At 36.4% G+C, this 15,302-nt stretch overlaps 1 protein-coding gene across 4 annotated transcripts in view; it reads left to right on the top strand.

Moving 5' to 3' along the window:
* Positions 1–14,321, top strand: part of LOC149087597 (putative polypeptide N-acetylgalactosaminyltransferase 9) — a 120,609-nt gene extending 106,288 nt beyond the window's left edge. For all 4 annotated transcript variants that reach the window (XM_089231524.1, XM_089231525.1, XM_089231526.1 and 1 more), the window contains exons 5-11: positions 1,466–1,679; positions 6,230–6,347; positions 7,651–7,836; positions 9,060–9,188; positions 10,123–10,233; positions 12,173–12,301; positions 12,398–14,321. In XM_089231524.1, coding sequence (XP_089087650.1) covers positions 1,466–1,679; positions 6,230–6,347; positions 7,651–7,836; positions 9,060–9,188; positions 10,123–10,233; positions 12,173–12,301; positions 12,398–12,553 — 1,043 coding nt within the window. In that variant the 3' untranslated portion in view covers positions 12,554–14,321. The remainder of the gene's footprint in view (positions 1–1,465; positions 1,680–6,229; positions 6,348–7,650; positions 7,837–9,059; positions 9,189–10,122; positions 10,234–12,172; positions 12,302–12,397) is intronic.
* Positions 14,322–15,302: the final 981 nt, after the last annotated feature.

The raw sequence follows: 15,302 nt of genomic DNA, 5'->3' as shown, positions 1-15,302 counted from the left end.
TGATGGTTCGAACCCCCATATGTAACGACTGCTTTTTTACCGTCCGTGTGGTGCAATGGCAAGATACTCGTCTTCATTGCGAAATCAGGGTGAACGGGTTCGAACTGGAGAAAGCAAAAATAATTCTTAACCTACCGAGCCTGGAGTGACCACCGATAGATGGCGACTTCAATTTCCCATCCAACTCTATCTTTAGGAAATTGCCACATGGCGATATGACCCGAGTTGGGTGAGGTAAAGTAGCATATCTTATTGGCTTCAAGTATCTGGTTGGCGTTAGTAGTCTTATGCGGACTACAAATTGCATACTGAAAAATCGTAACGAATAAGGCATACTAAAACCAGGAAATACTAAAAACAAAAAAATTCTTATGCATTTCGACACGATATGGGTTGTATTCAGAGGATAATATCGCGCTGCACCCGAGTTCCCCCACTTGGATTGAGCACCGAATCTTCAATCTCGGTTGCTTAGCGGAACCAAAAAAAAAAACAAATTCAAGTCGAACGTCGTGGCAAGAATGACGAGGTTTGACTTGAACAGACGTATGTTTTTTTCGAGATTGAAGATTTGTTATTCAATCCAAGTGGGGGAACTCGGTCAGCGTGATATTCTTATCCTCTGAAGACGGCACCCATAGCGTGTCGAAATGCATAAGGAATTTTTTTAGTATTTCCTGGTATTTGCCTTATTCGTTGACGATGTTTGAGTATTATTAGGCAGTCATCTACTCTTCCGTGCTAATTAAATTATTATTGGTTGTCTAGTAGTAATATGCAGGCTGCATGATTTTCCCAGGGAAAATATGTGTCGAATGAACTGTACCCACTGATAGATTATGACACGTTAAGTCTCTAAGGAGGTGAATATTGTAGGTAAAAGGCTTGACGTTTTTATGTACGATAAATGTTAGTTGGAAACAATCTTTTTTACTCGAGACTGAATGAAAACGCAGCGCTTCCTCTTTACTGTGAAATATTAAAAAAAAGTTGCTAGTGTGTGTGTTGTTTTTCTGTCGTCCTTGAACCTTTTAGGGATATTCATTATTCAACTTACCGTATCTTACTGTCCGTACGTGATTATTGTACGTGGGGTTTTCCGTTTTCGTGAGTCAAATAGAAAAAAAGTTCAAAAAAGGGGAAAAACCGCTCAAAACTCGTCTTAAAAACAATTTTCACTCGTGTAAAATATTTCAAATGATGCAATCATGCTATAATTTAATTTTTCTCGTTCACAGTGTATTTTCCTTGAGGCTGCAAATTTCAATCACTTTTGTCAAACTAACCAGATCAAAAATTATTCATTCGACATACGTCATTACCAGCAGCATGCTTTCTCTGGAGTATGACAGATTAATAATTTGTGAAAAAATAATAAACTATCGATTTCACACACACACACACATTGATTCACACACTGAAAATTGTATTTACTTATTTTTTTAATATTTTTTTCTCATTTCAGGGTGGTTAGAGCCGCTCTTGCAGAGGATACACAACAACTGGACGACAGTAGTTTGCCCTGTGATCGATGTGATAGACGACGAGACTTTCGAATATCACTATAAAGACGCCGAAGGTGTTCATGTTGGAGGTTTCGACTGGAACCTTCAATTCAACTGGCATCTGGCCCCGGAAAGAGAGAGGAAGAGGAGAGCTCATTCCTGGGATCCTTTGTGGTGATTCATTTTGCACTTTGGAATAGCGTAGCTTAGAAAACTATTCACATACACACTCTATACTATTCCTAGATAGAAGGCCTCTACACGGTGCTTGTGAAGTGAGTAAGTAGTCCATTTTCCCCCGGAATATTCAGGGAGAAAAATTCCCTGCTCCTGCCAGTATCATCGTTGTGCGGGAAAGAAATGATCGGACTCAGAATTGGTGATTTCTATGCTCTGCATCCAATCACTATGCAGTATTTGTGAGCCAATCGGGAAGATTCTATGCCAAAATAAGAAGAAACGAAATAGGATGCCGTGTTTCAAAACGTGACACACTTGCTGGGTAGTCTGAATGACATTTATGGAAACCCGTGCGGAGGCCGTCTATCTATAGGAGGTGTTGATTTAATCCATCTCGGAATAAGAGACGCATACGACATGTTAAGAAATTGATCGTTTTCATATGATGTATAAATACAACGACACGGTGAGTGTCTGTAGATGTGAATCCACCCCAAGAGTCAAAGCTTACATATGGATTTACACGAATCTGGATAGCTAACTGAAAACAAAAATATAGTTATCTTTTAATTTAAAGATCAAAATAAAAGATAAGCTCCCTCCCCCCCCCCCTCTTCGGCATTTCAAATATGGAAACTTTTCGGATAGGATTTCGTTTTTCGTACTCATCACATACCAATCTGTACCAATAGCCGTATTCGAATCCAACTAGAACATGTTTCATTTTTAATTCCTTTTTTTCCCCTTCGTACACGAATAGATTAGTTTTTTCCCCCTTGCTTATATTCATCCTTAATACACTGTTTTTGCCATGATCACGGACGAAACTCTCATATAAACGAAACTAATTTCGGCTTTTTTTGAAGAAATTTGAAACTATACTTTTTTTTTTTTTCCGGGAATGGCTTTAATTTTCTTTCAATGGACGAGAAGAAAAAAATTTCATGGGAAAATATTCGTAGAAAAAATTCTCCTGGGGATTAATATTGGAAATTCGTGATTTCTCTTGGAACCTGGAAATTGAAAATGAAAATAAAATCTACAGAAAGGTGCTTCCAAGTAATGGCCAAACAAGCACTCGATTAAGACTATCGCTCCGTGAAAATGAGTATCAATTTTTTTGAGTATCGTTTTTGTTTTGTATTTAAAATTGATTTTCATGTCGCTCAGTTTAGTAATTCCACTTTTACACACGCATATATTTTCCGTGTATATTTGTTATATTATTTTTCAGCAGCAATTACGCGAATTTTTTCTTTAATCGTAGAATCATTTCGATTCGCAGCAACAGATTACGAGATTTTCCCGTTTTGCTTAGCGTGAAGGATTTAGTCATTTGTGACTCTTATTAATGGTCTGGTAATGACATGTTACGCAAAATTTACAGAGTAAACAAGTGTACAACAGACGCTTTGAAAAAAAAAAAAAAAATAGCTGGTAGTTCCATTATAGCTGTTGTTAACCATATATTTTCCTAGCGTGGTACATTTACACGTGACTTTTACTATGCCTACACTCGCGGCCCAATACGTTCCAAGGGCAAGTAATGCTACCGCTCCACCATTGGTAATGATCGTCAAATGTTGGCGGCTGGAAGGTATTGGAAGGCTGGTCGAGAACCTTCCAGCTTACGTCAAAGGTGCCGCCGACCTTCCGTTCCGTCTGCCACACGTTGGTCGGAGAACACCAACAGTCGCAACACGAAGAGTGTTCTGTAATAGCACTGGTTCTGTTCTTGACAAATATTCGAAAAAAGGGCATTATAGGCCTTGCTGGACCAGTATGCAGTTAGCATATGTCGTAGCTGCTTCTTTGCAATAGGGAAAGGCGAATATTATGGAAGCAAATATTTGTGATTGATTAATGGGCCAGGCTTGAGACAGGTAGGCCATGACTGAAGGGTAGGAAACACTGACAAAAGGATCGAGATCACAAGCTGTTTGTCGTGATGACCTATATTACTAAGAGTAATTCAATCCTTTTGATTATTCAAGGCTGAAAATATGCCAATGACCAACAATATCTGAGATACAAGATGTACAGTTGACTGGATGTTGTGAAGATATTTATTATTTTAGATGTTAATTTTTTAAGGAAGGAAAAAACTCATCTCTGCCTCTACCGGAAGTCGAACCCGGGTCCCTCGATTGCCGGACGAGTGCTCTGGCCACTAAGCTACAGAGGAGATAGAGATTTTCCTTCGCTAGAGCGTATATATGCCGAACGGAACCGTGCAATGGACGGTGAAACCGATCAGCTAATAGCTCATGGACGGAAAAAAAAAAAATCTCCTCTGTAGCTTAGTGGTTCAGAGCACTCGTCCGGCAATCGAGGGACCCGGGTTCGACTCCCGGTAGAGGCAGAGATGAGTTTTTTCCTTCCTTAAAAAATTAACATCTAAAATAATAAATATCTTCACAACATCCAGTCAACTGTATATCTTGTATTAACAAGTGGAGAGCGACATTCATGTCAAATATCTGAGATATTCTTCAATTAGATTAATTGAAGTTTATTTCGACTTAGAGCAATCTGGTTGAATGAGACAAATTAAACAAAAGCATCGTCAAGTAGCCAATAAACCCGATTGAATACATTTTTATTTTAAATTGTCCAAATTGTACATGGAATTATAACTGCTCAATTTAGTCCGCTACATCATAAATCTTTTGTTTGTACGGCACCGTGAAGCCATCACTGGTGTAGAACATATTAGAAATATTGTTAAATGTCGAAGCTGTGAATTTCTGAATTTTCAGCTGTACTGAATATGTTATAGAAGCGTGAAATAGCTTGTCCTGAGTATACAATGTCATTCATTGCTTGCGGAACCGCAAACAATTATGAACGCATGGTCCTTCATGAATATTTAGTTTACAACATAGAGAGATGCCATTATGCTTATACATGTATATTACCAAGTATAATATAAACTTTAGAACTGGTTTGTGAGAGGTAATTGGGTATAGATAATACTATATCGAACATGCACCTCGTCCACATTCCTCTACGGAATTTCTAACGAATCGGTACATGTCGGAACGTGCTGTGTGGGTGTATGTGTATATATATGTGTGTCCTAAACGTATGTATTTTGTCCGACTTTTGCTTGTTTCGTGCACTTGCTAGTGCTTAGTTCCATAATTTGAAGTAAAAGTGGTAAGTGTTTGAATTTCCATGTTATGTCAGAATCGTGTAGTAGGACTACTTGCTCTCTGCAAAGAGACATTTTTAAATATGATACAGTCTTGCATCCACGCCTTGAATTAGGGTATAAACACTACAAGTTTATGGGGCTAAAAAAATTGCATAAGAAATGAATGTAAAGCAGGAAAGTTTAACGTTAACCTTGAGCACTAATTTTTGAATGTCACTTGAATGGAACCTTTTATCTCGGAATTCCGCGATAACGATTAATACGTCGTGGTTAGAAACTCCAATAAAATCATTGAACACTTCAGTTCTTCAATAAGCACTGTAATGCAAGCAGATTACGAGTGTTCTTTCCGTAAGCACTGTAGTCGATCTCCCTGTTAAAGTCTCGCCCCAGTGAGCAAGAGGCTTACTACAATGCAATTATTGAAATATTACACTTCACTTATAGTTGGAAAAATTGATGGCAGATGGAAGCACTACACAGAATAAGCATTAAACAGGAACGAAACAATCTTCACGTCAGGTTCGCTACACGTACACACACATTCCAACATGTACCAATTCGGTAGAGGTTCCACAGGGGAATATGGACGAGGGGCATGTGTGGTACATGGTCAGTACAAATGATGCTCTATAAGATGTTTCAAAAATGCTTTGTTTAACCCTTTATACCCCGACGGTATTTTACCAGTCTAGATAATTTCTTTTGAACTAATTGTTTCAAAAACGTTGTTTTTTTGTCGTCTTTGGATTGAATTTTGGATTTATTGGTGCAAGAAACAATTTGGTCAAACTGCGCCAAATTTTTTTTTGTCTTTAATTAGAACTAAAATGACCTACCAGATTTACATGATAACTAATCATTACATTCATATTTTTAATTTTTTTTCTTGTTATACTTTTCATAATGTAGGATATAAATAGTTAAAATCCATCACAAGTTTTGTCTTCAATTCATGTCAGTAACGCAAACAATGTTTAGCGTATTAGGACAATTGGCTCGGGGATCCATGATGTTCTTAAGTCAGCCACCTCGTTGGGCAATTTGCCTGTTGTGGCGTGGTATTTGTATTTGTATAAGCTAAACTGGGATCTGAAATAGCGTAAATACGGGACATTGTCAATTTTCCATTGATTTTGATGATAGGAAAAATTCCTTTCAATGATTGTAATCCATGGAGATATCTTTTTTTGTGATGCGTGATTCGGACTCGAATTATTTCGAAGCAATCTATATTATAAGAGACCAACTGGTTGCTCTTGGAATTTGTAGAAACCATATTTTCTCATTCTTTATCAGATAAAATTGATTCTTTTCGTTGAGGCATGTCTTTTGTGAAGAAGTATTTTTGTTAATGTATATATGTGTTTTTGTACTACTCCCTCAGGTCACCAACGATGGCCGGAGGTCTTTTTGCGATCGACAGAAAGTTTTTCGAAAGATTAGGAACATATGACAGTGGATTTGACATCTGGGGTGGAGAAAACCTCGAACTCTCGTTCAAAGTGAGAAAACGCTATTTCTTAGATATAAATTTCTTGTTTGTTTTTCCACGTCATCTATCTCTTCTTCGTAGATCTTCCACTTGCAGTTTTCCCGCCTCGAGCTCAGTTAAAAGTTCTTGTTGTTTCAACTGATCCCGAGTTTAGATTTTTTTATACTTTCTCTTTATATTTAGTAAATGCGGTGTGTATTCTCTGAATTTCATCGTCTGTTTAGATATTTAAATTTATATTCCGTATTCCATGGTGATTAGTTTAATTTTCGGAAAAATCTCTCTTCCTAATTCCAACAATTAGGTTACGGGCCCAGGAGAAACTGTGAAAGATGAATGGCAAATCCAATGGCAATACACTGTATATACATTAAACTGGCTGTCTGAAGAGATATTGATGTTTAGAAAAGCAAAATTGATTTTTGCCCTCACGTGGACTCTGACCCGTCTCTCGTATGCCGAACGAGTGCTCTACCTCTAAGCTATGAAAGCTGATAGAACATTCCCTCCTAGAAGCATGTATACATGCTAAATTGCTACGTGTGATGGACGACGGCGAGTGTTGAGTATTCTATCTGCTTTTATAGCTCAGAGGTTGAATATTTTAATAGAATATTCAGCTGATATCTGCTTTCACAGCAGCACTCATCCGGCATATGAGCAACAGGGGTTCGAGTCCCCGTGAGGTCAGAGATGAATTTTCCTTTCCTAAACATCAATACGTTCAAGTTTGAACAACGCCGGCTAGGAAAAAATCGGGCGAATCCATATTATAACCATACCATAAGAATGCATCTTAGGCATGGAATGTGGACATGAGAATTTCCAGTCATTCTGATGGACATTTTATGAAATATTGAATTTGAGCTACGTGTGAAAGATTCGTGCTTCCATGCATGTTTCATTAAAATAAATATTCTAGTCTGTGGATTTTGGTGATTTCTAGGTTATAGATTGCTCATTTTTCTGTCATTTTCGAGTGAAGTTTGTGAGGATAATGAAGTTGGAGTCAAAGAAATTATATTTTTCCTAGAAATTTAAATATCTTCCATTTTATGGTATGACATTGAAATATATAGTATTGGATACTTTTGATGTACATAAATAACTCGGAATACCCATGTCTAGAATTAATATACAGTTTTGTGCAGACCTTTGAATCGCCTGAAAGCCTCTCAGAAAAAGTAAAAAAGCAATTTAAATGTCTACTCAACCCATGGAATATTTAAATCGTTGTATTACAATGATGAGTCTGATTTGAATTTAATTTCGTAATTAAATTCGTATTTCTTTTCGTTTCATTATTTTTTTAGACCTGGATGTGTGGTGGTACACTCGAGATAGTCCCATGTTCTCATGTCGGCCATATATTCCGCAAGCGAAGTCCTTACAAGTGGAGGTCAGACGTCAACGTGTTGAAACGTAACTCAATTAGACTGGCGGAAGTTTGGCTTGACGATTATAAACAGTATTATTACAAGAGGATAGGAAACGACTTGGTGAGTATCGGAAGCGAGAAAGCTCAGATATCATTTTCATGGAGGTAATTCCACCTTATAGGACTTTTTTTCTGCAAAATCAAATTGTCACCGAAATTTGTACTCGCCAATTTCGAATTTTCCTTGAATGTCTACTTCGCCAATCGCCGATTTCAGTGATGTATTGCGAACAAAAGGCTACTTTTTTCTTGAACCAGAACACCGATATGGTTTACAGTAGGGTCTTTTGAAAGCTGGTTGAATGGACAAGTTTTTGGTGAATTTGCTAGATTTTTGCTAGATGGGCGTTTGAGGAATTGGCGATTAAAAAGTATGGCGACAATTCGATTTTCAATTTTGCCAAACTTCTAGCCCTTGTAGCTCGCCATTAAATCTAGATATTTCAGTGAAATTGGTATCAGTTTAGAGGATGTTTTCTTGTTGTTCCAAATTTGTGCTTAGCTTGTGTGTAGATTTTTTAAGAACTTCACTAATCCGGGTTATTTCGGACTTGGAGCATTTTTTTCCGATATCGATTATCCACCATAACTTGGAAACGGTTCGAGATAAAACATAGTTGGTAGGGATGTATGCCAAACTTGGGTTCGTCTATTTCCTCCTTTTCGTTTGGCAAAACATGTCACGTTAACCCTGTATGTATACTATTTGTTTCAGAATTTCAGAAGTTATTTCGCGCTTCTAGGTTTCCCAGTACGAGCTGTTGGCCAGTGGCTCGCCTTTCTTGAGCAGAGTTACACAGTATCAAACTGATTGGCAGACAGACGTTCAACACTATAATAATATAACATGTAAATGTAGATACTTGCCACCTATTTTCTACATTTTGAAGTGAAAATGGCATCACCAGTAAAACATGAAAAAAGGCATAATTCTGACTATATGAATACGTCAGGGCCACACGTACACCCAGAACACATATTCTAGTATGAACTAATTCAATTGAAATTAATTAAAAAATGTGCACATAAGGTTAATTAGTTGCATCAGACAGACTGAACATCCACGTTTGTATACTCTGTCGCGCTTATGGTCATAGAGAAAACATTCAACTACTACTACTTAATCGTATATTCGTGCTCATTCTTCTACGGAATTGAGAAATATTCAACTGCAGTGCTTGATGCTGCTTCTCTATCATTTGTCGAATGAAATAAGGACAGATACGAAATCTAATGTGAGTATAGCGTCCCGATCTGATCCTTTTTTTTTTGTTTGCTTTCCAGGGCGACTTCGGTGACGTAGAAGCTAGGAAGGAACTGCGACGCAAACTAAACTGTAAATCTTTCGACTGGTACCTGAGGAATGTTTATCCTGAACAGTTTATTCCTGGAGATGCTATAGCTTCGGGAGAAGTAAGTCGTTTTTTTTTTTTCAATAATTCGATCGATTATAATGACGATAGGTAAGCAAGTAATAGGATCCACATTAATCGAAAAGCATCGAGTGAAACACGGTTTGGAATGGCTTATGCATAATTTGGATTTTCCAAGCTAATGCTTTTGGACATTCGATATGTACCGTTTTCTCGTATTTGAAGATACGATGATTCCAATGACTTTTATTTTTGTCCGAACATGAGAACTAGACCACAATACTGGCATATGCATTAATTTTAATGCTGTCTATCTGTCTAGCCTTCATGTAGGAAATTTCAAAATAAACCAGATCTATGTGTTTTCCGGATTACATTTCAAATATCAGTTAAAAGTAGAAAATTGGAAAGCAATTTTGTGAAATTCATTCATTTGTGCAATTAATCACACTTTTACTTTATCTTTCGTACTCTAGTATTCATTTTTTTTTTTTAGAATTTTCAAGATGTTTTTGTATTTTCCATACTCAAATATATTAAACATGTAAATGTCAAAAAATCTTTTTTTTTTCCTTCAAATTTTTAATTTGTTTAGCCAAGGTATTGCAAGGTATATTCATCTTCACAAAAAATTTTTTACAGAATTTTATTTCTAAATTTTATGTAATAAATCACTTTTTACGGAGATCTTTTCTCCTCGAAGTCATCTTGTCTCCGATAGTTCAATTTTAAGTGCTTCCCTCTGATGAAATCCCCCAAAGATTATATTCACCATATTTCTAACTCTAAACTTGGTCCTTTAAAAGTCAAGTCCTTGAGGTAAAAACTAAATTTCTACAGTGGGGGAAGCAACCTGCATATTTGTGCATTCATGGTCTGAAAGAGTTATTGTATTTTCATTTTTTTTTTCATTTGATTGAACTGAATTTTATTCTTTCACCGAAAAAAATGATATAAACTCGGTTTTCTTGCAGATTCGTAATCTAGGATTAGGAAGCGATACTTGTATAGACAGTCCTGCAAGGAAGGATGATCTCCATAAACCCATCGGTCTTTATCCTTGTCATCAGCAAGGAGGGAATCAGGTAAACTTTTCTCATTGCATCTTTCTATATGAATTCCTTGACTTACAAATACAACCACTATTCGTTTATTCATAAGTTTTACTGATTTAGGAAAAAAGCCTCTGTAATGGGTGGCAACAATAACAAATAAAGTACGACAAGGATAGTACAAGAGCAAATTACAAATAATCATTTTATGAAAAGCACACAATAAATTAGTTTTCATAACTTTAGTTTAATTTAATTAGTTTTTTTTTTACTCATCTGTTTGCGAGATATTTTACTAACCATAAATACAATACAAATACCAATACAATGCCACAACAGGCAAAATGCCCAACGAGGTGGCTGAGAAAAAGATGCCCATAAAAATATCGATGTAATATATTTGAAAAATATAGCAACCCAATTAAAAATGCAATTAACAAAAATTGCAAACAATATATACACATGATAAAATATTATACAATGCCCATAAGCAATACTTATGGTTGTCTTTATTATTTAAACTATATTTATTGCAACATGTTAGTAAATAAGTAAATATATATATTTATCATGCGGAGAGATTCAAATCCACAAAAAGATCTCTAAAGGAAATTATATCAGACAGCAAATGGAATAGGCGATTTTGATTTTGTTCACAATTTTTGAGAAAAAGATTGCATACCTGGGTGTGCCGAAATATTTGCATGTAAATGAATTGTAGGCCTAGAATACCATTAGTACGTGAGCCAGGTCTCAAGTTCATTAGAGTTACAATATGCACAAGATATCTGCGAGTTGATTTCAAGGTCTTTCCCATTTATGAACGACCTATTTGCACCAAAACGAATTTGCATGAGAGTCCTTTTAAATTTAAGCAGAATTTTGTAGTCAGTAAGGTAGTTTGCACGACCGAAATTGCTTTTAAGTTGTTTAATAAGGTGAAAAGTTAGTACTCTGTATATTGACCATGTCAGTTTGCATGCTTTGGATGGTAAATGAGTTTAGAATGAAGGCATACAGTATTGGATAATAGCCGGGACACTCGAGTTCTTCAAAAATCAATTATCACTGTTATTATTTTCCAAAAAAAATTGCAAACCAATTTCATTTTTCTCTTCTACTTACCTCGTAACCATCACGAAGTTTTAAAAAGCGTAGTTTTGTGGAAGCCTATTTTTTGACATTTTTTGCAATCCTGAGCCAGTAATTTAATATAAATTTCATAAGAAGTGCAAATACGACCACCACCACGACTTTTCTGATTTACGAGCAGGAACCGTTCTAGCCCATCATCCGTCATCATAATCGCGCCAGTTAGGCGTCAATTCGAGATCGGAAACGGACAAGTAAGGTAAGAATTGTCTTCATAAGCCAATCCGCTAAGGGTGGTATTCACCGACATGGTTTAAAGTATAGTCACAATTTTCGGATAGGAGATCGACACAGATTGGTTAAATTCAGGTTTTTAACCAATCCGTGTCGATCACCCATCCAAAAATTGTGACTATAGTTCAAACCATGTCTGTGAATACCGCCCTAAAGGTGCCAAACCTTTCGATTCATGCATAAATTCTCCGTCTCTTTCATTCGCGCATCATTTCCGGTCATATCGTCATACAATTTACTACCGATCGAGTTAGGTCGAAAAAACTATCAAGAGAAAGCCATGCTATACTTCCGTTCTCTTGAGCACAGATGAGGCATTTCGCAAGGGCACACTGTATTGAGATGGCGCCATCATCGGTGGTCACCAAATGTGATAGGAGTAAAAAAAAATTTTCTTTGCTAACCCCAGGATCAAACATGCTGATGTTATACTAGCCTTTATGGTGGTAGACGAGCAACGAACATTGATTTCTTACGTTATTGAACGGAAGTTTGTCATTTAAACGTTTGTAAATGGGACGTGACTCGGGACATTTTAAGAAACAATCAATTCATAGCATGTTTTGGTTTCCTTTTTTCCTCATAGTTCTGGATGCTTACCAAAGATGGCGAGATTCGACGAGATGAAGCCTGTCTAGATTACGCCGGACAAGACGTGATATTATATCCGTGTCATGGATCCAAAGGGAATCAGTTATGGCTATACGATCCAAATGTATGTAATTTCAATAAATCCGAATTTGACATGTTATTTGCCTAGTGAAAAATCCTAGCATGGAACTCACTGGCATAATATTATTTTTGATTACAGACGCATTCATTGCAACATGGCAGTAGCCGAAGGTGCCTAGCAATATCCCTAGACAAGCAACGTTTGCTCATGGAGGACTGTACGGGAGAAGAACGTCAGAAATGGACGTTTGAAAACTACGACGCTGCGAAAGCGGCAAACATTGTGATCTCTTAGCGCTTCGGGTTGAAATTTCAATCATGGAATCACGGGAAGATAACATTCATCTCATAAACTTGGAAAAATTTATATATATATTGGTGAAGCCTTTCAACACACCAGGACAGTGTTTTTTTTTTGCCCAAATTTTGTCTTTCATGAGAGAGTTAAAGCCAGTCACACACTTCCAGAGTATTCTTTTTATACACAACATAGACCGTTTATATAATTTTTAATACTTATCAATCATTAAACTATCATATAATTGAGTTTTGAAGTTTTTAAACATCTCTCAACGGCGTTTTCTTCAGAACAAATCAGTATAAATGTATCATAATACGTGCATGAATCCTTAGAAAATATTTTATTTATTCAGTATTGATGACCAAATGATCATTGATAAGATATTTAACAGTATTGTTTTGTTGCTCAGACAGTTATCTTCTCATTATTCATCACAGAACCGTGTCAGTGTGTCTTGCTTTTATGCGTATTAAGTGTGTGTGTGCGTGCGTGTGTGAGCCTGGCTTCTCTCATCCAAATGTCTCTATCCTTCCTTATTTCTCCATTTTTCTGATCGTGTGAGATCACTGCCTGAGACCAGAGATAAGAATCAGGGAAAAGCTGATTTTTTGTGTGTGTGAGTGTGTGCGGATGAGCCTGTATGCAAGCGTGTGTGTATTATTATTTTTTTTTCGGATGCGAGAATCAAATCAAAAGTGCCTTAAGATTAATTTTGTTTTCCCTGTATAAAATTAAAATGGGAAGAGGAAATCGAGAGGGGGAAAAACACACTGTATGTGGCGGAAACGGAATTACCTATCTTATAAATGTTGCCAAAAAAAAGGGTCTTTTTCGACACATTCCATGCCTTTTTTCCAGGATATGATGGCACCGAGAATTATGAAGGACATTTTAGAAAAGTTCAAAATGATTCTACTGAGAATCAAATCATGTATGGACTTTATAGGATAAAACAGAAGAAAAAAAGTACTTAATATTGTTATATATATGTTATTATATATATGGACGTGCGTCTCGTTTGCTATTATATCCTACCACGACAGTTTATTTTTCTATGCTTCCAAATCGTGAAAGAAAAATGGCGTTAAAAGAAATCATTTTGTGAATAATATTTTCGCAGAAGGAATAATGAATGTATGGATAGTGATCAGTTTTTATGTTGCTGAAATCTTTTGTTCCTGTGGAATTTTTTGGGTACTTAGTTGTGTGTAATCAAGATGGCAGCAGTGTATGAAATTGATTTTTTTTTTTCCTTTTTACTTTTTTTGCTAGCAACTGTACTGGTTTATTTCCTATTAATTTCTGTTATGACTGCCATAAAGTGGTTTTGTGACGGGGGCAAAAAATGCAATGATATGAGGGGGTTATTATTATTTTTTACATTTTTATGTTAAATTTCACGTGATTTCAGTTTTTACATATATTTTGATGTTTATTTTTCGTTGTATGTGTTCGAGCTTTCGAGAGCAGCATTCCACTTTACTATTCCTATTGATGCGCGGACCGGTTAAGTTGCAGGTAGAAATATCTTCCCTTGCCATTTTTATCATTTTGAATGATCTATAAGATGAGATTGATCTAAATTTATAATTCGAAATTCCCTATGTATTTCTACCTGCAACTTTGGTACTGCGCGACAATTTAAAGAAAAGAAAAATGAAGCTCACTTTTTTTGAGCGTTTAGTGTGCCTTATTTGGTAATGATAATCCTAGTCGTATTTCTGAACATCAAATGAAAATTAATAAAAAAAAATTGGTATTCTCTCGTCTGTCTTGTCATTTATAGTATTATTATTTTTTTATAATGTTACATCTTGTTTTTTTATATCGTATGAAAACGATCTATTTCTGAACATGTCAGCGTATGCGTCTTTTATTCCGAGATGGATTAAATCCCGTCTCAATATTGAAGAAAATTCCGAAAATTTTGCACGGCTGCAATAACTGCCCAAGATCTGGCGAAACAAACGACGGTCCAGTTCATATTCCAAGAATATTCGACTGAACGACCGCCGCTGGAAAAGTAGCAGCACACCACAGAGGCCCACAAGTGGAAATATACATCGCGGACCATATAACTCGCATGAGCATATCAAACATACATCTAGGCACAACCACTAGTGAGCTAGTTATAAACTACTCAGTTTTCTTACGTAAATAGCTCGTGGCGATAAACTACTAAACCACGCATGCACCTCGTCCATATTCCTCTGCTGAACTTCTAGGGGGGGTTGAAGGTTGCTAATGTCAGCGGTTCTCAACCTTTTTGACTCGTGGAGCCCTTTTTGGCAAAAAAATTCTATGGCTCGTAGGCCCATTTTTAATTATTCATTAAGGTCACTTATTTATTTTTACTATTTAAAAATATATTTTTTTTTAATTTAATATTTTTTAAATTTTCCTATTGTGGTCGCGGAGTACCTAGTGAGAACCGCTGGCTTATGTCATCAACCACTCTTTTTTGAAGATATGGAATATTCTAAGCTGCTGACGAAATTTTGCTGAAAAGGGGGGGAGGGGGGTCAAAAATCACTAAAAATCTGCTGAGGTAGTACTTGAATAGCCCCTTAACGGAAAGTTTCACTCAAACACTTGGAGTGTTTCGCTACCAAGCGATTATGCAGAATGTTGAAGTGCGGAAAAGTGCTACGGAATACTTTTTTATGCAATCTGTTTGCCAATGTAGGCTCTACATCCTCCAACATGACATTAGTGGAAACACTTGTTGCTCAGATATTAATAA

This window comes from Pholcus phalangioides, unplaced genomic scaffold, assembly GCF_987345545.1.
Source record: "Pholcus phalangioides strain wild (caught in Gottingen) unplaced genomic scaffold, Ppha-v1.0 ptg000004l_1, whole genome shotgun sequence".
NCBI lineage: Eukaryota > Metazoa > Arthropoda > Arachnida > Araneae > Pholcidae > Pholcus > Pholcus phalangioides.
This window is presented reverse-complemented; position numbering and strand designations above follow the sequence as displayed.